General features: G+C 46.7%; 1 protein-coding gene across 4 annotated transcripts in view; it reads left to right on the forward strand.

Annotated features, from left to right (window-relative positions):
• LOC126518716 (uncharacterized) overlaps positions 1–23,487 on the forward strand; it is a 306,763-nt gene that overhangs the window by 93,098 nt on the left and 190,178 nt on the right. For 2 of the 4 annotated variants that reach the window (XM_050168478.3, XM_050168490.3), the window contains one exon: positions 18,838–19,034. In XM_050168478.3, the coding sequence (XP_050024435.1) occupies positions 18,838–19,034 (197 nt within the window). Of the gene's footprint in view, positions 1–18,162; positions 18,254–18,342; positions 18,446–18,837; positions 19,035–23,487 lie in introns of those variants that run through there. The other 2 variants (XM_050168487.3, XM_050168488.3) reach the window with 2 other exon arrangements.

Consider the following 23,487-nt stretch of genomic DNA (forward strand, 5'->3'; position numbering starts at 1 on the left):
AGTGCACTTTCTTAAGAACCGACATTGCAGTACCGACTTATGTACATTGCTGCTGACTGCGCGATCTCCCCTCGTGTTAGCCCAAACCAACCTTCTTGAACCACGTCTTGGCCGGCTAACACGCTGTAATAGAATCCTTAAACACGCACCTGAACTAACTCACTCACTCACTCACTCACTCACTCACTCACTCACTCACTCACTCACTCACTCACTCACTCACTCACTCACTCACTCACTCACTCACTCACTCACTCACTCACTCACTCACTCACTCACTCACTCACTCACTCACTCACTCACTCACTCACTCACTCACTCACTCACTCACTCACTCACTCGAACAGTTAAGAAGTGTAGGTAAAGGTGAGGCCTATCGCTTTTTCATATAAGGTTGACGTTCCGACAGTTGATGCGCTTTTTTTCGGGGCCTTTTCTGAGAAGCATGCAGCCACTGTCGACCGAGCCAGGGCCAGTTTGGTAAAAGTGCTTACGCTGGGACTGTTCGTAAGAGCAAATGCCAGCCAGTCGTGATTCTGGACACGCAAAGACGGCAGGCCAACGGCAAACACCAATTACGGACGAAAATCTTTGTGAATTCAGTCCCCAGATGCTCCCACTTTTTCAGTACCTTACACATGTCATAACTCTGTGCGGGTGCCTTAATTTTCCGCTGTATCCACACCGAGCTAATAATGGCGCTTAATGCGGGTATTGAACTCAAGCTCTCGACTGCTGACTCCCTCTTAGCCAAATGCATGACGTAAAGAAATGGTGAGGCCCGCGCACGCGCTAAACAGCGCTTCCGTCCCAGAACAACACGGACGTGGCGAAAATACCACAGTTATCTGCCAGGGCACTCTATGCGGCTGTGTGCATATATCGTATTTACTCGATTCTAAGCACCCCATTTCTTTCACGATCGTGATGCCCAAAGTGAGGGGGGGTGCTTAGATTCGAAAATCTAGAACGACCCCCCCCCTCCCTCTTTTCGCTGCGACAGCACGACGAGATGGGTGCGAGAAATAACATTTTATTTTGCAAACATTCAAAAGAAAAATCGGTGCAGACAGTGAACCCACCGCTTGTGTAGGATGGCCAGTCACTATCACTGCCACTCGAGTTCGTCGCACCGCCTGAACCGCTGCGCTCGGTATCCCACAGCAGGTCGTCTTCCGTTCCGTCGAAGTTGTTTGTGATCGAGCACTTTTTAAATGATTTGACCACAACGTCCACTTGGACCTTCTTCCACGCGTCCGAAATCCACTTTGCGATGGTTGATGGGGACGCTTTCTGCAGCTTCCGGTCAGGGTTTCGCACCCGCTCTTCGTACTCCTGTCGGAGATTGGCTTTGAAGGGCTTGATGACTGAAACGTCGAGGGGTCGCAGCACTGGCGTCATGCCACCCGGAATCACAACCACGTCGCTATTGATGTTCCGAAGCTTTGTCTTTACCTCCGGGGTCAGACGGCCGCGAAACGCGTCCAACAGAAGCGTCGACCGCGTGCCTGCAAGTCCGCCGAGGAATGATTCCAGAGTGAGCAAGCGCGTTTGGCGGCCTTGGCTACGCACTCTTCCTAACAAATAGGGGGGGGGGGGGGGGGGGTGCTTAGATTCGCATGCAAACTTTTTTCCTAACTTTTCCCCCGAAAATAGAGGAAGGGGGGGGGGGGGGGTGCTTAGAATCGGGGGGTGGTTAGAATCGCGAAAATACGGTAGTATGCAAGGAATGCGATACGATCTCCGTTCAGTGCTGTCTACGTGTACTGAAGTTTCACTGTAGTTGAACACTACTAATTACCAGCTGCAGACGGAAGAAACTTTCACCACGGAGCCGTTTTCGACAGTGTGCCGCCAAACGGACTTAGTTGACCGGCTTAATTGTTAGTCCGCTGTGGCTCCAACAGCGTGCCCGCCAAAGCGCTCGCCTCCTCCTGGTTTCTCGTCTGTGCATTGTTTCGTGACGTCATTTACTGGGCATTGCCCGTACAATAAAACATAGCCGTGGTCGCGAAGGTTTTTCAAAGCTGCGTAAAAGGGGCTCAACAGACTTTTCGGGGAACGTCTGTCTCTCTCTTTTATACGCGAGTAACCAGAACTGGGAATCGCTGTGCTAGCGGTCAGGGTCGGTGTAGAAAAGAAAGTTGAGGAAATTAAAGTGATTTAATAAATCCAGATATATGCCTGAATCGAAACCAAGCATATTGAGACACTGAAGGTAAAGTGGACACTTGCAGAGCAGGATTTTGCATAGTCAGAAGGCTGTCGAAATTACATCCACAAATATGATTTTCCTTTATTCAGACACAATATTATGCTCTAAAGCAGCATTTTCCCGGGTATATTGGGTAAAAAGGTGCAATGAAAGCTAGGTCGCCAGAGTGGATGCAAACGCACTCGGTAGAGAAGAGAAGGCCCACCAACTTTCAATATGCTGTAGCCTGTTGCTTGTCCACTCTGTCACACGGTATAATGAGAATTTGCTCGTGTTGGCAAAAAAGCTGCGACGAAACATCATCCGGTCCCGATGAGGCAACATGACGTTGTTATGGGCTGCGAAAGGAGGTCGAGAGAAAAAAGGTGTATAGTGTCACGGGCTTCCGTCATAATTCCTATATACCCCGGCTATACAGCAGAGCGTCACTGCGACAGCCGTGCTGGCAGCGGCCGCTGTCGTTCCGCCAGCTCGCGTCTATTTGGACCCGCGCCTCTTGGAACGGGTCCAGCGTAGCCGCCCGGCGTCTGCCGCCCCGCTTCGGTATAGCGTGCGCCCGTTACCGGGAAGAGTCGATTACCCACTGGCTCCACCCAGCTTCGCGTCGCATGGACAGCCGGATATTATTCACGGTAGCCCCTGCGTCTGCACCCTGTCTCTGTGCGTGAACTCAACAGAAGCTGTTCGAGTCGACTTGTCGGGATGAGATGCCGTCTTCACGAACGCTAGCGGGGTTGGGCTGAGCGAGCATCGAATCGGGCTGAACGACTCAACCCGACCCGCCTGCGAGGTGCGTGCAAGCGGTTAGCGGATCGCAGCCGAGAACCAGACACTCTGTTCTCTTCCCATGACGCAGGCTGTGTCGAGTCAGGCGGTGTGAGCCCGACGTCGACCTGCTCGCCGAAGGTTCTTGTAAACGAAGACATAGTGTCAGGTTGAAAAGCGAAATTTTCTAGAGGGGAAAAATTCACATTTATTCACCTTATTACACCATACACCTTATTCATTTATTTAAATCAAAGAGCTCCGCCCTGTTTCACTCCGTTTATCTGCATGAGGACCGAATGACATTTTGCACTTGCACCTGCGTCACTGTATACATTGACGAAATAATCCAGGCCACTACTCGGGCCTAATATGCTCTGTTGGCTAGAAAATGGTATACGTGCAACCGTTACGTGAGTTCGGAGCTGATTTCTTGGGAGAGTCATTCCTCAGCGTTGTAAACTTGCACAGCCTTCATCTTTGTGCGCGATGCTCGGTCATGATCGCGGCCGCTCGTTGCATAGAAATTCGTATAAGCTTGAGTGGCTCGTAGTAACAGGTGCCAACCAATCGGGATACCGAACATACTGTAAAAAAAAAAAACGTACGCTTTATGAACTCTGCCCTGTTTATGACGCGCCTTTGCAAGTCTCCTTGCGCGCGTAGCTGTTCACATGTTAGCTTAACCGAAAATTGTCATTACCTGAAGCGTCGGGTGCTTATCAAGCACTGCAGGTTGATTACGATAACCATGTTACATAGCGAAAACAGACAGACGGCCAGACAGACACAAGTGCACACACACACGCACGCACATGTACACACATGCGGATGAAATGAATAGCGCCGCCTTCAGTACAGTACATGCATACTTGGACACCTCTCTTACCCGGCCCCTCTTTCTCACAGCACATGCATTAGGCCTAAACTTCCATAATATCGGGTAGTTTTGGCGAAACTTGCGCGCAAGTGTCACCTCGTCGGTGTGACCGACAGGCTGTGAGACTCGACAGTTCTCCCTGCGTCTGCCCCATATTTCAAGGTTACACTCACTATGCCTTTGGCTCATTGGTCAGAGCATAGGTGTCGACTGCGGCGGGGCTCCGGGGCCCGAGCCCCCTCCAAAGTTTTCCGGGCCCTCTCGGCAATTCCGAATCCCCCCCCCCTCTCCATCTAAAGTGTCATTGCCAGAGTTCTGTTACGCACATCATTTGAGGTTTCTTTTGCGTTTTCTCTACCTTGTATTTAAAATTTTATTGTGGCTAAGTGCTTACTGCATCGTTGTTTGGCGCGGACGTGCACGGCTTTTAATTTATACTTTCCCTGTATTTCTCTTCCATTGCAAAGATCCATAAGAGGCCGCTATCAGACGAGTTTCTTTTAGGTCTGTGGCCAAATGCAAACAGTGCAGCCCTGATAACAAGTGCCCCTATAGCCTTTCGCCAAGCCACTGGGCTGGACGCACGGCTTTAGAGATGCTACAACTCTGAATTTGTATATACACATCTCTTCCTCATACCATCATCATCATTCATCAGCCCTTTTCATCCCGCTCCCTTTTCCTCAGTGTAGAGTAGCAGGCCAGTGCAAGTTATAGCTCAGGCCGACCTCTCGGCCTTTCTGTAAATAAATTTCTCTCTCTTCGCTGTGTTTCTGCGAATCCTGCCAATGGGAGGACGAGCGCATAGGAAGCACCAGCGGCTGCTATATACTTCATCCGTATTCTTTCACTTTAACATTGGTAAAAAATGTCCACTCTTAACACCATGCACAAACGCAATATATTTAAATATATACAAAGGGCAAAGTCTATTCTATTGTTAAAAGATAAGGAGGTAGCCAACTAAGAATTATTTCGCATAGTATGGATAGCCTATACGCCTAGAGAACGAATATGTTGCTGTATATTCACCTCGCTTCAAATTGCTTTGCGTGCTTTTTTGACCCTGAAAAAAAAGGAAACCTGCAAAATTCAGGGACCCTTTCGGTAGGGTATTTTCTAAACAGCGCATGAAACGCACGTGAATATGTGGCTTAGTCATCATTCATCATAATCATCATAATCATCATCATCATCAGCATCATCAGCCTGGTTACGCCCACTGCAGGGCAAAGGCCTCTCCCATACTTCTCCAACTACCCCGGTCATGCACTAATTGTGGCCATGTTGTCCCTGCAAACTTCTTAATCTCATCCGCCCACCTAACTTTCTGCCGCCACCTACTACGCTCCCCTTCCCTTGGAATCCAGTCCGTAACCCTTAATGACCATCGGTTATCTTCCCTCCTCATTACATGTCCTGCCCATGCCCATTTCTTTTTCTTGATTTCAACTAAGATGTCATTATCTTGCGTTTGTTCCCTCACCCAACCTTCTCTTTTCTTATCCCTTAACGTTACACCCATAATTCTTCTTTCCATAGCTCGTTGCGTCGTCCTCAATTTAAGTAGAACCCTTTTCATAAGCCTCCAGGTTTCTGCCCCGTACGTGAGTACTGGTAAGACACAGCTGTTATACACTTTTCTCTTGAGGGATAATGGCAACCTGCTGTTCATGATCTGAGAATGCCTGCCAAACGCACCCCAGCCCATTCTTATTCTTCTGATTATTTCAGTCTCATGATCCGGATCCGCGGTCACTACCTGCCCTAAGTAGATGTATTCCCTTACCACTTCCAGTGCCTCGCTATCTACTGTATTAGTACTGCTTCTTTTTATTCGGCAGTGCTGAAGACTCATGAAAAAAGATTGTTTTAATAATTCACATTTGTTAGAGATGGAAACATCGCCACTTGCACGCAGAGGTCATAAATATACATAAGTCATTGAGTAACCCAAATTAAGCCAAGCCGGATTCACTCGAAATCGGAATCAATGGCAGTCATGAGGAGCAGCTCTATATATACTCGGACTCAAAGTAAAAAAGGGAAAAAAATTCACCAACGATTACGATACTCCCTAATGCGAAATTTGAGCTTAGCTCCATACGTGTTATTATTTCGCGATATAATGGCTGGCGCGGACGACCTGTCTTGTGCGATTCGTTGCAAATGGAGGAAAGTGTGGCGCAACTGCCTCGCTAGTCGGGAAATCGCGAGAGGCAGCGCGCGGGTGATGCGTGGGCGCGATTCACAGCAGCCGCCGCAGACAGACCTCCGTTCATGCAGCGCTTTGTTTCCATATATGGTATCGGTGGCGTCATCGGAGAACAGACGACGCGCGCTACTCTTCCGCCATCTCGCAGCCATCATCGCCCCCGTCTTGCGCGGCACTACACTTCTCACGCTTTCGCCATACCATCCTCGTCCGCTCTGAGCTTCATGGTTCCGCTTCACCACACTGCTCCGCTTTCCTCCTCGCACTCTCTTCGCTCTCGCCGTCTTTCATCCCCCGCTGCGCTCCGTGTTCTCGCTTTCATCCTTCGCTGTGCTCGTTCGCTCGGTTACGCCGTTGACGCCGACGCTCACCGCAGGAACGGGCGCCTAAGAGCTGCGCTATAAGAGAAAGGATGCAGCTTCGCCAGAAAGGCGAAGCAGTATTATGATAGCGAAGTATAAGACAATTACACGAAGGAAAATCTTACCGTATAACTCCGTGTAAGGACCGCACCCTTGTAAGGGCGGCACCCTGAACTTGGCAGCCAGTATTTTAAAGAATCCAATCGAGAAGCAGTCGCTTTCGGTGCGCTGATTTCGACCGCGCTCAACAGCGAATTTTCGCGCGCAGTGTGCGTGTCGCAACTAGATGGCGAGAGGAGGCGATCTCGTAAGTTTACGGCAGATGTCAAACTTGTAGGTGGGAAAACTAGATCAGGTGGTCCTGTCCCATGTAAGGCTCGTCAACATCGCGACAAAAAAGGGCAGCCCTTGCACGAGTCTAAGCGTTCGTTATATTGGCCATATATATTGTAGTAAACATTCACTTACTAATTGAAAGAGCAAGCATAGTGTAATGCATGGACTATGTAAGCCTGTAAATATCTCACTGGATGGCCACGAGCACTTACTGTCACAACGCTGGCATCATGAAGAACGCCGGGGGTGAACGGTTCTCACAGCCGCGTGATTCGCGACTCCGACAAATGAGATTCATCATCATATGCCTATCTTTATGTCCACCATAGGACGGCCATTGTCAGCGATCTCAATTACTCCTGTCTCTTAACTTAGACTACGCGATCTGCAACTTTAGGGAGGCGGAAAGACAGCCCGGGAAGGAAGACAGCATGCATGAAGTTAGCAGCCATCCCCGCTCGCCATTGATCGATGCACCCACCAATGATTACCAACAATTAGACACAGCACGCGAGCCGCGTAAGCGTCAGCAGCGCACATTCATTCGCAGCTACGGCATGGGATAGAGGAGAAGACGCGCCCTCTCCTTCCTAAGTGCGCGTTTGATCACGTGACCTCCAACTAACCCGAATATTGAGCGCGTGGGAAGATAATTCTCATCAAGTCTCCATCCATTTCAGCTCACTCTTACGTGCTTTTTCTGCACCCATAGTGTATGGGTCGCTCATTCGTATGGCTTTTGGACTTCATATGAAACATCACGGCGATGACGACAGTGAAAATTTGCCTGGAGTGTCGATATAGTTGAACTCTCCTACTCGGAAGTCTTGTACATACTCATATAAGGCTATCACTTCAGTGAACAATTCTTCGAGGTCACACGAAGTTTCTTCAAGTTCAACTGTTATTAATATATATATATATATATATATATAGTTTCTATAGTTTATATATATATATATATAGTTTCTTTCTTTCTTTCTTTTTTTTAGTTTTTTTGTTTTTCAAGTTGCTTTTTTTTTTTTCTAGTACGACATACACTACTGTTTTGCCGCTGCTGCCACTGCCTGTAGGGCCTCAGGCCTCGTCAAGCTGCTCCATGAGCAGCTTTTTGTCTGGGGTCCATTTTTCCTTTCCTTGAGGAAAATAAAAACTGATTCTGATTCTGATAGATATATATATATATATGTGTGTGTGTGTGTGTGTGTGTGTGTGTGTGTGTGTGTGTGTGTGTGTGTGTGTGTGTGTGTGTGTGTGTGTGTGTGTACGCGTGGGATTCGGAAAGCAAGTCGGGCCGCAGCCCGCACTCCCCCCGGCAAAATTTGGAAGCCGATCGCCTCGATCACGCAGTGGTGGGTTTGGTGTTGCACGGCTGCTGTATTTATTATTATTATTATTATTATTATTATTATTATTTGCGGCGTATGAGCAAGCAGATACCCATTTGCGCAGGATGCAAGCCGTCATAAACACGAGAGAGAGAGAAAAAAACGATAATACCAAAAATAAAGCCGTGACGCGAGCACACACTATGGGCCAGTGTCGCTATAGCGTCAGACCGCACCTGGTTCAGGGTGGGGTCCCACGCTTCCTATCGCTGGCTCCTCCTCTTTCTCGACGTACATGAACGGTCGGGGCCACGCCCAACGCTGGCTGGATCTTTTTCCTGCCTTTCTATCTGTCCTCCGTCTCTCTTTGTCGCTGCTACTTATTTGTTTACATTCTATTTCTGCGGTGCTGTCTCCCAAGTGTCTGCTGCACGCAACGGCACGCAGCCGGCAGACGAGTTTCCGACTGCGTCATCCTCGACACAACGGAGAACCGCGCCGCGAGGACGTTGGGAAACATCGATGAGAGAGGGCAAGAGACGTCTGGTGCCTTCGTATAATCCTCTCGTCAAGGAGAGAGGAGGGAGAGATAAAAAAGAAGGCAGGGATTTTAACCAGTCAAGAGTCTGGTTGGCTACCTTACGCTGAGGGAAGAGAGAGAGAGAGAGAGACATGCACGGATATCGCTATATTAATACGGAGTCAAAGGCGCTCGCACAAGCCAGACGTTCTCCGAAAGCACAAAAGGGCCTTCCCTGCCTTCTGAGCCGATGATCGGTGGGGACAGTGTTTTAACATTGTCTGTTCACTCAGAGGACGATTATCTAATTTCTTGAATGCGTTGGGCGTAGATTGTCGTTGTGCTTCAAATTGAGGACAGTAGCACAACAGGTGGTCGGTGTTCTCCTCGCAGTCGCAGACGTCACATGCAGGACTGTCAGCCATTTCAATTAGTGCTGAATAAGCTTTCGTGAAGGCAACTCCCAACCACAACCGACATAGAATAAGAGACGCTTCTCGTCGGTGCAGTCCGGTAGGGGGTCCGAGCTGCACCGGAGGTTTGATTCTGTGCAGTCTGGTGCACTTTGTGTGTTCAGTATTCCACTCGGCTAACGAGAGTGTACGTGCTAGAATGCGAAGCTGTCTCGCAGCGTCTGTCCTTGAGAGAGGAACGGGGACGCAGCAGTCTTCTTGATTCGACGTCCGAGCTGCCTTATCTGTGTCATCATTTCCAGTGATACCGCAACGGCCTGGTATCCACTAAAAAGAGATATCATGGCCTTTTTTCTCTCAAGTGATGGATAAGTTCCACGGTTTCGCACGTCATTTGATCGTGAGTTCCATGTCGCAGAAACGATGCATACATCGCAAGGCCGGCCTTGAATCGCAGAAGGCTTCCCATTTTCTAGGACTCTTGAACTGATGAGAATGTTTTACCATTTGTGCGAATGTCTTGTATGTTCTTTACGCTATTGGCAGTGCATATAGTTTGCAGAGTTTATTTCGCTTTCATGTTTGCGAGCGCGTTCTGGCAGCAGTTAGGAGCTCGAAGCTGCGTTTGTTGCACCTATCCGCGAGTCCGCACTTTCCATTATACCGTCGTCGCCAGACCGCGGTACACCTCCCCACCATATGGCAAAGTAAAAGAGCACCGCCACCACGGGGTATCTCGCTCACGCCCCGGCGGGGCAATCCATACAGTTGGGAGCCGCGGACACGTTAACCACTGGGCTGTCTCTCTCTTTTTCCCGTGGTGGTTATTCCAATAAGCAAAAATGGTGCATGTACAGGAGCTATATACAGTATTGCGGGTACCAGATGGTCATAACCAATGACTGTTTAAAATTAGATTAAATTCTATGGTTTTACGTGCCACAAGCCCGATCTGAGTTTGAGGCACGCCGTAGTGGCGGACTCCGGTTTAATTTCGGTTAACTGGGGTTCTTTAGCGTGCACCCAATGCCCTCTGCACGGGTGGTTTATTTTTTATTTTTATATATATTTCTTTTTCACTTCACCCCCCTCGTTATGCAGCCGTCGCGGCCAGGATTTGATCCAGCGACCTCGCGCTTAGCAACGCAACGCCACTACGCAATCGCGGCGAGTGCGGATGACTGAAAGACAAGCAGTCCATACATGTACAAAGAAAGCAACAAACAAATCAACACTCTGTCGCATGGAAACTTTGGAAACGAGAAGCCAAACACTTAATAATCAGAAAGTGAGTACCAATCCGGCTACAATCTTGATCATAAATGTCCCTCAGGTGCATAATTATTTCATTGAAATTTACTTTTGAGAATTTCTGCGTTTCGGGCTTGCGTACGAGTTTTTCACGAGCAATGCAGCCCTGTATCAGTAAAAACGCCCGAATGGTGCGTCATAACACGCTGCAAGGATACTGCGACAATTTAAATAAAACTTCGCCCTCGGTGCGGGATATGCCGTGCGCCTCAAAGACTTTTCACAGTCGTGGCATCTGTGTGTGCATTTCGCGAGGCAAGCAACACTGTAGCGGACAAAGGCGACGCTGTGCGCATCGCAAGTAGTTCGTCCATATGGCGGGATCCGCTGTGAGATCGTGCTGCTGTCGCGTCAAGGAGTTGAGAGCCGAAGGAGCTCTGCTGATCTTTTTTTCTTATCTTTTCCTCCTTAATTCGAAATGGACACGACATCAGCGTTTTGCACGCTATATTCGGACAACCTTGCTCCTTGTTACGAAGGGCGCAATGGCCGACTGTTGCATGCACTGCCTTTCTATCGACTATTCCAGGTACAAACGTGTTTTGCGTCGGGCCTCCCACAACCATATATAACCATATGATGCTGGGCGGTTGACCCACTTTCACCCTCACGCACTAGACGCGAGCGTCGGTGAATAAAGAGCGAGCAATCCAAGCGCCCTTGACCTACCCTTCCTTCCCTAGCCTTGACCTTCCCTACCTTTGCGCAGCATGTTTGCAATACAAAATGCGAGTCCTCGTATGCAGAGCAGCAACGGCCAACAGAGTCCGTTTTACACGAGTAACAATGCAGCGCGTGATGTGTCCTGTGATGCGGACTTCATGCTAGACCTTCCGGCTAGAGTTATTGTATATGCTACCAAAGGTCCCTTTGGTAGCATATACAGTAACTCTACTTCCGGCATACCTTCTGGACCTCTAATTAGCGCTTATAACAATATAAGTTTTTCAGTTCACAAAAGAACGGAACCGCCAGACTAATTTACGCTCCTCCAAAAAAAAAAAAAAAAGCGTCATATCCCGTACATGTATTCTATACAGATAACGTGCGGCGTCGATCCTCTCACGCCATGCCCATTGTGGCATCGGACATTTCCCTCCGCACCTGAACGAGATATATCGGGACGAAACTTTGTTGGGCGACATTATCAGCGCGCTGTTTGCATTTTTTTTTTTTTTTCACGTTATCATTCACAGCGAGCCAGAACGGCTCGACACTGTCCCTTGCTAGTACCCGCCGCGGTTGCTTACTATAGTGTTGGGCTGCTACGCACGAGGTCAGGGTATCGAATCCCGGCTACGCCGGCCGCATTTCGCTGGGGGCGAAAACACCCGTGAACTTAGATTTAGGAGCACGTTAAAGAACCCCAGGTGCTCCAAATTTCTGGAGTCCCCCACTACCGCGTGCCTTATAATCAGATCGTGGAATTGGCACGTAAAACCCCACTGTTTAATTTTTAATCCCTTGCTCATCATCATCATCATCAGCCTGATTACGCCCACTGCAGGGCAAAGGCCTCTCCCATACTTCTCCAACTACCCCGGTCATGTACTAATTGTGGCCATGTTGACCCTCCAAACTTCCTAATCTCATCTGCCCACCTAACTTTCTGTCGCCCCCTGCTACGCTTTCCTTCCCTCGGAATCCAGTCCGTAACCCTTAATGACCATCGGTTATCTTCCCTCCTCATTACATGTCCTGCCCATGCCCATTTCTTTTTCTTGATTTCAACTAAGATGTCATTAACGCGCGTTTGTTCCCTCACCCAATCTGCTCTTTTCTTATCCCTTAACGTTACACCTATCATTTTTCTTTCCATAGCTCGTTGCGTCGTCCTCAATTTAAGTAGAACCCTTTTCGTAAGCCTCCAGGTTTCTGCCCCGTACGTGAGCACTGGTAAGACACAGCTGTTATACACTTTTCTCTTGAGGGATAATGGCAACCTGCTGTTCATGATCTGCGAATGCCTGCCAAACGCACCCCAGCCCATTCTTATTCTTCTGATTATTTCACTCTCATGATCTGGATCAGCAGTCACTACCTGTCCTAAGTAGATGTATTCTCTTACCACTTCCAGTGCCTCGCTACCTATCGTAAACTGCTGTTCCCTTCCGAGACTGTTAAACATTACTTTAGTTTTCTGCAGATTCATGTTTAGTCCCACCCTTCTGCTCTGCCTCTCCAGATCAGTGAGCATGCATTGCAGTTGGTCCCCTGAGTTACTAAGCAAGGCAATATCATCAGCGAAGCGCAAGTTACTAAGGTATTCTCCATTTACTCTTATCCCCAATTCTTCCCAATCTAGGTCTCTGAATACCTCCTGTAAACACGCTGTGAATAGCATTGGAGAGATCGTATCTCCCTGCCTGACGCCTTTCTTTATTGGGATTTTGTTGCTTTCTTTATGGAGGAGTACAGTGGCTGTGGAGCCGCTATAGATATCTTTCAGTATTTTTACATACGGCTCGTCTACACCCTGATTCCGCAATGCCTCCATGACTGCTGAGGTTTCGACTGAATCAAATGCTTTCTCATAATCAATGAAAGCTACATATAATGGTTGGTTATATTCCGCACATTTCTCTATCACCTGATTGATAGTGTGAATATGATCTATTGTTGAGTAGCCTTTACGGAATCCTGCCTGGTCCTTTGGTTGACGGAAGTCTAAGGTGTTCCGGATTCTATTTGCAATTACCTTAGTAAATACTTTGTAGGCAACGGACAGTAAGCTGATCGGTCTATAATTTTTCAAGTCTTTGGCGTCGCCTTTCTTATGGATTAGGATTATGTTAGCGTTCTTCCAAGATTCCGGTACGCTGGAGGTCTTGAGGCATTGCGTATAGAGGCTGGCCAGTTTTTCTAGAACAATCTGCCCACCATCCTTCAGCAAATCTGCTGTTACCTGATCCTCCCCAGCTGCCTTCCCCCTTTGTATAGCTCCCAAGGCGTTCTTTACTTCTTCCGGCGTTACTTCTGGGATATCGAATTCCTCTAGATTATTCTCTCTTCCATTATCATCGTGGGTGCCACTCGTACTGTATAAATCTCTATAGAACTCCTCAGCCACTTGAACTTTCTCATCCATATTAGTAATGATATTGCCGGCTTTGTCTCTTAAGGCATACATCTGATTCTTGCCAATTCCTAGTTTCTTCTTCACTGCTTTTAGGCTTCCTCCGTTCCTGAGAGCTTGTTCAATTCTATCCATGTTATACTTCCTTATGTCAGCTGTCTTACGCTTGTTGATTAACTTCGAAAGTTCTGCCAGTTCTATTCTAGCTGTAGGGTTAGAGGCTTTCATACATTGGCGTTTCTTGATCAGATCTTTCGTCTCCTGCGATAGCTTACTGGTATCCTGTCTAACGGAGTTACCACCGACTTCTATTGCACACTCCTTAATGATGCCCACAAGATTGTCGTTCATTGCTTCAACACTAAGATCCTCTTCGTGACTTAAAGCCGAATACCTGTTCTGTAGCTTGATCTGGAATTCTTCTGTTTTCCCTCTTAGCGCTAACTCATTGATCGGCTTCTTATGTACCAGTTTCCTCCGTTCCCTCCTCAGGTCTAGGCTAATTCGAGTTCTTACCATCCTGTGGTCACTGCAGCGCACCTTACCGAGCACGTCCACATCTTGTATGATGCCAGGGTTAGCGCAGAGTACGAAATCTATTTCATTTCTAGTCTCGCCGTTCGGGCTCCTCCATGTCCACTTTCGGTTTTTCCGCTTGCGGAAGAAGGTATTCATTATCCTCATATTATTCTGTTCTGCAAACTCTACTAATACCTCCCCCCTGCTATTCCTAGTGCCTATGCCATATTCCCCCACTGCCTTGTCTCCAGCATGCTTCTTGCCTACCTTGGCATTGAAATCGCCCATCAGTATAGTGTATTTTGTTTTCACTCTACCCATCGCCGATTCCACGTCTTCGTAGAAGCTTTCGACTTCCTGGTCATCATGACTGGATGTAGGGGCGTAGACCTGTACAACCTTCATTTTGTACCTCTTATTAAGTTTCACAACAAGACATGCCACCCTCTCGTTAATGCTATAGAATTCCTGTATGTTACCAGCTATATTCTTATTAATCAGGAATCCGACTCCTAGTTCTCGTCTCTCCGCTAAGCCCCGGTAGCACAGGACGTGCCCGCTCCTTAACACTGTATATGCTTCTTTTGGCCTCCTAACTTCACTGAGCCCTATTATATCCCATTTACTGCCCTCTAATTCTTCCAATAGCACTGCTAGACTCGCCTCACTAGATAATGTTCTTGCGTTAAACGTTGCCAGGTTCATATTCCAATGGCGGCCTGTCCGGAGCCAGGGATTCTTAGCACCCTCTGCAGCGTCGCAGGTCTGACCGCCGCCGTGGTCAGTTGCTTCGCAGCTGCTGGGGACTGAGGGCCGGGGTTTGATTGTTGTGTTCATATAGGAGGTTCCTTGCTGGTACGCTCTTATAGCCGATATCAGGCCCAGTAAGTATGCGTGCACAGTCAGTGCAGCTTCTCTGGTGTATCTCACAGCAGTTGCCCGATGAGTGGAAAGCGGACGAATGGGGGCATCGCGGCATTTTTCTTTATTCAGCCTGTGGGGATTACGATGACTAATCCAATCACTGCGCATATGTGAAACTAGCATCTTAGCGTTCTGACGTACATGTAACGTGCATATATTTTGTCTAGTTTTCTGTCCCTGTAAATGGCTGCGGGAGCAATACTATAACACTGTAAATTTGAACAAGCAGCGAACAGAAAACAGTTGTAGCAGAGGTAACGCTGTGTCCTGTCGCTTCTATCTGTCTTTTTTTTTCTTCCGAATTATGGCGCTATACCTCCGTCATGAACGAACAGCACCTTCGGCCCAGTTTCTATTTATGGTCTCGCTATAGTGCGACGATACCTCTGTGCAGTGACATTTCGCCGCTTGAAGCGATAATTAAGCTTTTGACTATCAACCTTTTGGCAAAGGCTACAACGCCGCTTTGTTGAGCTGCGAGTCAAACAAAAGTCTATTCATTTCTGCCGATAAAAGTGTGTATAATGAGTTACTTATCAGACGTTGCGCATAATTGTCAATGTGTGATCTACCTGGCTTTGAAATAATTATACTTTAACGTCGTTGTGGCTAGTCCGAGCTCTCTCTGATACATGTTAGGCAAATTTTATACTTTATAACTCTGTCACAAGAGCAGTTTCGATCTTCAGCAAAGTCGACCTGCATCGAAATTTCCGAGGACGATCAAAACGAGACGATACTACTCGACTTAGCCCAGTGGCTATACTCATTGAGATGTGGATCCCGGTGGATCTCCCAAGTACCAGATATGCCAATATAGGTGCGTCTAAAGCAGAAAACTGTAGCTGACAAATAAGCCTCTCATGACGAAAAAAGAAAAGTGAAAAATGCAGAAGGCTTTTTAAATTAGGAAAATCCACTAAATATATTTATTTGCTGGAGAAAGCTAGGCAAAATATATGTTTCATTAACCCGATGTGTATTAGCGATGGCAGACGTGAATGACTAAATTCGTGTTCTATACAAAGCAAAAACAGTTATGTAAAATGCCATGACACTGTGGTTATTCCGGGCTATTATCTGAATAATTTCGTGTTCTTTTGCGTGCGCTAGCTCAGCAGCTCGGACACGCTGACGACAGCGTTCGGTCGTTTCCGTCTCGATCGAAGACGTGTAACTCGCACCGGTAATTTCGATCCTCCGAGCTTGGTCTGAGAACGAAACTTGATTGTGTTTAGTAGTATATGGGAAGTCCAGCGCGCATGAAATGACCGTGTCGCAACGCTCAATTGGCGTTGTGGTCGATCTGCGCGTTGACTCGTGTAAGCTCGAACTGTATACGTGTGAGAAGGGTATAAGTCAAGTGGGATCAAGGTCTGTCAAGACGAGTGCCCAAAAAATGACTGCGTAGCAGCGCTCCATCTGCATCGAGCTTGATTGACTGCGCACGCTCGAAAATGCACAGCCACATTCGAGTGCTTTTGAGTCGTTACAGGGCAAACTCAATGCACAACGAGCACTGCCATGCGCCATATTCAAGCACAGTTCACTCGATCACACAGTACTCAGGTACGCTCCCTTCTTTCTACTTCATCTACTTCATCGTGCATTGAAATCCTGTGTGACAAGGGTTCAGCCAGGGCTTTAAGTCTTTCTTTGGTGAAGGAGGGGGCCCTCAGATATATATATATATATATATATATATATATATATATATATATATAACCGAGGGGCTCGAGCCTTGTTCACGATCATAAAAAGCCAATAGACAATGAAGCCAAGGAAAGCATAGATGAAATCAGTTGCTGTGGCTGAAATTGAAATCTAGAAAGGATATAGAACAACCTCCAGGGCACTACAACAATACATTTTATGATTTCACACCTACTTACCTACAAAAGTGCACAAAATGCAGGCGTCTTTGGTATAACACAGCACTCATAATGCACAACTAAACGAACGAAAATGAACTGCTAACCTGAAGAAACCAAGGTGAGCCTTCACAAATTCACGAGCAGGTAGGTTCACGCTTAAGCGACTCGTGAAACCGTACGCTAGCTAATCAGTCGAGCAAGGGTGGTGACTGTCATGTGCCTCAGGGAACGACAATACCTGTTGTCCCGTTTTTGCTCATGCCCCATCAACCGATTAACCGCGATTAAATTCCATAAAATTGGAGAGTTACAATCGACCCTCACAAGGCACTACTGTCATTAAAACCACCTACAACGCTTGTCGAATGGGTGCCGCAGTTGACGTGAAAAAAAAAAAAAGAAAAAGGGGGGGGGGGGGGGGGTGAGGCGAGTCCCTCCTCAAAAAAAAAAAAAAAAAAAAAAAGGAAGGCCTCTGCACTGGGCGCAGCCCGCGGAACGCTCTGTCGTTATCGCTTCCTTATTACGAAACGAAGAAAATAAAATGTTAGAGCCGTTTCTAATGACAATTATTGTCTCTAGATGCGAACATTATGCATGTTGACCGAGTACGGCAGTGCCGTTGAGTTGCTACTTCCTGGCTCCGTGTTAATTATTTTTTTAACACGACATTCTTGTGTCAGTAAGAGGACTGCATTAATTTTGTCACGTGGGCGTTTACAATGAAACGCGTGTTGGCCGTCGTGCGAACAGCTGACTCTGACACCGCGGTGAAGTGTGGCGTCGCCGTCGCTGCTCCTGTACTCCATACTCCTCCGCATTCCTCTCTGTCGCATCTGTCGGTGCTCTGGACGGCGAAGCTTAAAGGCGCTTTTTAATCATGACTCAGAACAGTGCGCATGAAAGGGGGATGGGGATGCAAGCCGGCTCCGAAGTGCTAATTCCCGCTCCGAAGTGCTAATTGCCTAAGCCCATGAGTTCAAATTTCATTGACGGTAGTGGGCAAGCTTTAGTCTTAAACCCCTGCGTGCTTAATTGGCTGCCCTGCGTGTGCTTTGCTGACGAACTCTCTTAACTACCTCCAAATTGCACCATCGACCGACGATTCCCTTGTAATAATGAAAACGAATCTCAAAGGTCGTGCTTTTGTGTACTGCAAGCACTAGAAGTGATTGTGAGAGCCAAAATTACGTCAAGGCGGCCATGTTTTGAAAATCATGTTTTTTCTCTGTAAATAAAGAGAGAATAAAATGCCGAAGACAAAAAAAGCTCGCAGTAATGAAGCACATTAGTAATATCTCTGCCAGGGAAGTGTGCATCGCGAGCGTACGAAAACGAAACTCGTCAAAACATGGCGTCGAAGTATCACGTGATGCTTCTGTCGCCTGCGTTGTTGTCTGTTGCTTCGCAATAGTAAGACTCTCGTACTTTTTTGATGCGCAAATGAGGGTAAAAGTGAACAGGTGGCTTGCCGTTAGGTGCAAAATCGGCTATCGAACTCACAGGAAACATATCCAGGTAGGCATTTCAACTTGTTAACACTCTATTCCACTATGTGCATCGCAGTCAGTGCGCTGTCGATTGCGCGTTAAGGCTGTGTGCGAAGAGAACCCCCAGATAGCAGTAGTCGCTCGACCTCACTTTCAGATAGCAGAAGTGCTCCAAATTTCCTCGAGCGGCGAGCATTGTACGGGAAAGCCTCACCTTGAGGTTTGTTAGACACTTCTGTGTTTTATATTATTTGTGCGCTCCATTTTATTTTTGGCGATTTCGCGCTGCTAACTAGTATGTGCAATTAGCATTATTGCCAAGTGCCAGCGTTGCGTGTACCGCCGCGCCGGTGCTTGCGATTACGCGCTTGGCGATGTTTGATCGCGGTGCTTGCTTTACGAAACATTTGCGACACGGGCGTCGTCTCGCTGCAGCGTATAAGCACGCATCTTGTCGGTCGCTGTTCGCATGTACGACGCGCTGCATCTATTTCTGTCTGAATGCGGAAATTTCACGGCCGATGAAACGTCACTAAAGAAAAAAAAATGCGAAGTGAGCTTTCCGTAACGACTGCTGATGTCGCCCCGTCTCTTTCCCCGCTGTCTGTGCAGTATGGAGCCCGTGGTCGAATGACACCAGTGTCAGCGAAGTGAAGATGGAGCAAGCGAACGGTACTCTCAAGGTCAGCGCCGAGGGCGGGAGCGCGTCGTACGCGGCTGACGTCGCGAATGGCAGCGTCACGCCGGGATACCGGCCCGTCAAGTTCTCGCCTACGGCGCATTTGGTGCCGAATCCGATGCAGTCGCAGGTGAGCATGAGGGTTTGTTTACAAACACATTTTTATGCCGGTGCACCGCGAACCTCGGCGTACGTTAGATCAAATGCATGAAACCAATCGGAACTGCTTGGTTTCGTGCAGTTGTATGCGCTGACCTTTCGCGCAAGTTGGGCTGCATAGGTTGCCTGCACGTTAACTTTGTCATCTATAGCGTAACGTGTGTAAATGAAGAACCAGTGCATCTGGAGACGTATGTCATTGTTGTGCCTCATGTCATGTCGCTTAAATAACGGGCGCACAGATGATTTTCCGACGGTTAAGCTTTCTGTGTAAAGTTGTGTTGTGAGAATTTGCGGCTCGAACATTTTTTTCCTAGCAGCGTGTTGGTTTGTACAAAGTGGTTCTGTTGGTAATATGCCGGAGACCGTTGCTGTGTGTATGCTATGGTGCATATATACTTAAGGTCATAAGTGCTTGTCACATATTGTCTGTACGTGACATCTCAGACACATGCATTGAGCAATTTCTGTGACTATTTGGATAACTTGTTTCGTAAAGTAAATGGCATATATATTTCATTTGATGTGTGAGGCTTGTATATATATAGCTTGTGCTGCATTTTTCAAGCGTGAAGTGCAAAACATTGTGAAGAGTGAGAAGAGACATACTTTATACACATTGAAGGTGCAGCCCCCTGTTTTTTACTTCATGGTCGTACATCTGAATGCAAAAACTGAAGCAATGTATGAAAAGTGTGAACAACTGTGCTGTAGCTGCTAGAGATGGACAAAATGTTCATTAACTTCGTTTGTCCAAGGGCCCCTGCACATTACTTGATGGCAGCATATTGCCAATGGTTGCTGGCCCGGAATTGTATTTTGTATTAATTCTACATTCTTTTTGCCCTTTGTCATTGGCTTGATTGAATCCCTTCTATCACAGGAGTCAGCTTCCCGGTGGGATGGGTGATAAGAAAGTAATTGAATTGGGTAAAAAGAACTCTTGCAAAATACAGCATCTGTTTATCCAGCTACCCAGTCAGTTTTGCCTGAGAACTCTTGAGGTATATGGATCTTTCTGTTGCGTCTCTTGTGAGCTTTAAGTATGGCGATGGGCCCGCTGTCCAAGCTCCACTGTCATGAGCTGCACCACAGGGCCTCCTGTCCTCTCATTTTGCAGTTTTTCAAAAAGCTTTTGTTTTATGCAGCTTTGACAGTGCCCATGTAGCTTAGAGTGCATTAAAGCACTTGCTGTGCTCATTGTACAAAATAAGGCTCGTGTCTGCGAGATTTCGGTATGAAAGCTTGCAAGGCACCAGTGAGGTTGCTGCAAGATTACTATGAGATCTCTGCAAGAAAGCCTGTCCAGTCGCTGTGACATTCCTGTCACAGGAATGTGACAGGAATGTCGCAATTGGACATTGGAGCTCTCTTATTGTTAAGGTAGCTCATATGTGCAACTGATCCTTATGTAAATCAGCTATATGCTGCAATTCAAACGTGAGGTGGCAAATACGTAAGGTTGACTCATTAATTATCAATCTTATTATTAGTATTATTATTATTATTATTAATTAGCACAACATCTACAGGCTTGGAGTGCCTGACACCGGCAAAAGATGCCGAGAGCAAGTGGGGCTATACTAATCCAGGTACAACCAAATTAGGAAGGCCCACCAAGCTTCAACAAGGACACTCCCTCACCAGAACAGGAATTGGCCTCCCTGGTTCAGTATTCAGCCACTACCTCCCGAATGATCCCTACAATTAACCCGTGGCCCTCAGTCCCCAGCAGCTGCTGAGCAAATGACCAAGGCGGCGGTCAGACCTGTAACGCAGCAGAGGGTGCTAAAAATGTCTGGGTCCGGACAAGCCACCAATGGAAACTGACTCTGTCAACCTTTAATTGCCGAACTCTGTTGAGTGAGGCTAGCTTAGCAAGACTCTTTAAGGAACTATCAGACATTGTTTGGGATATCATCGGCCTTAGTGAGATTAGAATTGGTGAGGCTTATACATTGCTGAATAATGGACATGTCCTCTGCGATAGAGGTCTCCCAGATAAGAAGCAATATAGGGTAGGATTCTTAATCCATAAGGACATAGCGGGCAACATTGAGGAATTCTACAGCATTAATGACAGGGTAGCTGTAGTCGTAATCAAACTTAATAAGAGGTATAGATTAAAGGTAGTACAAGCCTACGCTCCAACATCCAGTCACGATGATGATGAAGTGGATCAGTTTTATGAAGATGTTGAATTAACGATGAGAAAAGTGCAAACTCAGCATACTGTATATAGTAATGGGCGACTTCAATGCAAAAGTGTGAAAAAAGCAGGCTGGTGAACAAGCAATTGGCAACTACGGCGTTGATTCTAGGAACACTAGAGAGGAGATGCTGGTAGAATACGCAGAAAGGAATAGGCTTCGAATATTGAACACCTTTTTCAGGAAGCATAGCAACAGAAAGTGTACCTGGAAAAGCCCTAATGGTGAAAGAAGAAATGAAATTGATTTCATACTTTCTGCTTATCCCAGCTAAGTACAGGATGTAGAAGTGTTAGGTAGGGTAAAGGGGTTGCAATTATCATAGGTTAGTGAGGGCTAGGATTCACTTCAATTTAGAAAGAAAGAGTAAAATTGGTCAAGAAGGAGCAGGTCAACCTAGAGGCAGTAAGGGTAAAAGCAGACAAATTCAGGCTGCTACTTGCAAACAAATATGCAGCCTTAGAACAGAGAGATGAAGATGACATAGAGGTAATGAATGAAACCGTAAGTACGCTGGGTTCAGAGGCAGCAATGGAAGTTGGAGGCAAGGCACCAAGGCAACCGGTAGGCAAGCTCTCCCAAGTAACAAAGGACCTTAAAGAAACGACAAAGAATGAAATTGTCCAACCAAAGAGATAAGATAGAATTCGCTAAACTGTCAAAACTGATCGACAAGGCGAAAATAATTGATATTCAAAACTATAATGTGAGAAAAACTGAAGAAGCCGAAAAAAATGGGCACAGCCTGAAATCACTGAGAAGGAAACTTGGCATAAGACAAACCAAGATGTATGCACTGAAAGATAAGCAGCATAACATCATCAGCAATTTCAAAGATATAGTAAAAGCAGCAAAAGAATTCTATACTGACCTGTACAGTATCCAGAGGAGTCAGGACATCTCAATTAGAAACAGTAATGAACAGGATACAGGAACTCCTTCTATATCTAGCGATGAGGTCAGAAGGGCCTTGCAAGACATGAAACGAGGAAGAGCGGCAGGAGAAGATGGAATAACAGTCGATTTAATTAAAGATGGAGGAGACATAATGCTTGGAAAACTGGCGGTTCTTTATACGAAGTGTCTATCAACTGCAAAGGTCCCAGAAAACTGAAAGAATGCAAACATTATACTAATCCACAAAAAAGTGAGACATTAAATAATTGAAAAATTATAGGCCCATTAGCTTACTCCCAGTATTATATAAAATATTTACCAAAATAACTCCAGTAGGATAAGGTCAACACTGGAATTTAGTCAACCAAGGGAACAAGCTGGCTTCAGGAAGGGATACTCTACAATGGACCACATCCATGTCATTAATCAGGTTATCGAGAAATCTGCAGAGTAAAATCAGCCTCTCTATATGGCTTTCATAGATTACGAAAAAGCATTTGATTCAGTAGAGATACCAGCAGTCATAGAGGAATTACGTAATCAACGAGTACAGAACACTTGCATAAATATCTTGGAAAATATCTACAGAGGTTCCACAGCTACCTCAATTCTCCACAAGAAAAGTAGGAAGATACCTATAAAGAAAGGGGTCAGACAGGGAGACACAATCTATCTAACGCTATTCACTGCGTGCTTGGAAGAAGTATTCAAGCTATTAAACTGGGAAGGCTTAGGAGTAAGGATCAGCGGCGACTATCTCAGGAACCTTCGATTTGCAGATGACATTGTCCTGCTCAGCAACACTGGAGACGAGTTACAACAAATGATTGAGGACCTTATTAGAGAGAGTATAAGAGTGGGGTTGAAGATTAATATGCAGAAGAGAAAGATCAATAGCTGGGCAAGGGAACAAGAGTTCAAGATCGCCAGTCAGCCTCTAGAGTCTGTGAAGGACTACGTTTACCTAGGTCAATTACTCACAGGGAACCCTGATCATGAGGAGGCAATTCATAGAAGAATAAAAATGGGTAGGAACGCATACGGCAGACATCGTGAGCTCCTGACTGGGAGCCTAATGTTTTCATTGAAAAGGAAAGTATACAATCAGTGCATTTTACCAGTGCTTACATATGGCGCAGAGACTTGGAGGCTGACAGAGAAGCTTGAGAACAAGTTAAGGACCTCGCAAAGAGCGATGGAACAAAGAATGCTAGGCATAACTTTAAGAGACAGAAAGAGAGCGGTTTGGATCAGAGAGCAAACAGGTATAGACAATATTCTAATAGACGTTAACAGAAAGAAATGGAGCTGGGCAGG

Source organism: Dermacentor andersoni, chromosome 1, assembly GCF_023375885.2.
Source record: "Dermacentor andersoni chromosome 1, qqDerAnde1_hic_scaffold, whole genome shotgun sequence".
Classification (NCBI taxonomy): Eukaryota; Metazoa; Arthropoda; class Arachnida; order Ixodida; family Ixodidae; genus Dermacentor; species Dermacentor andersoni.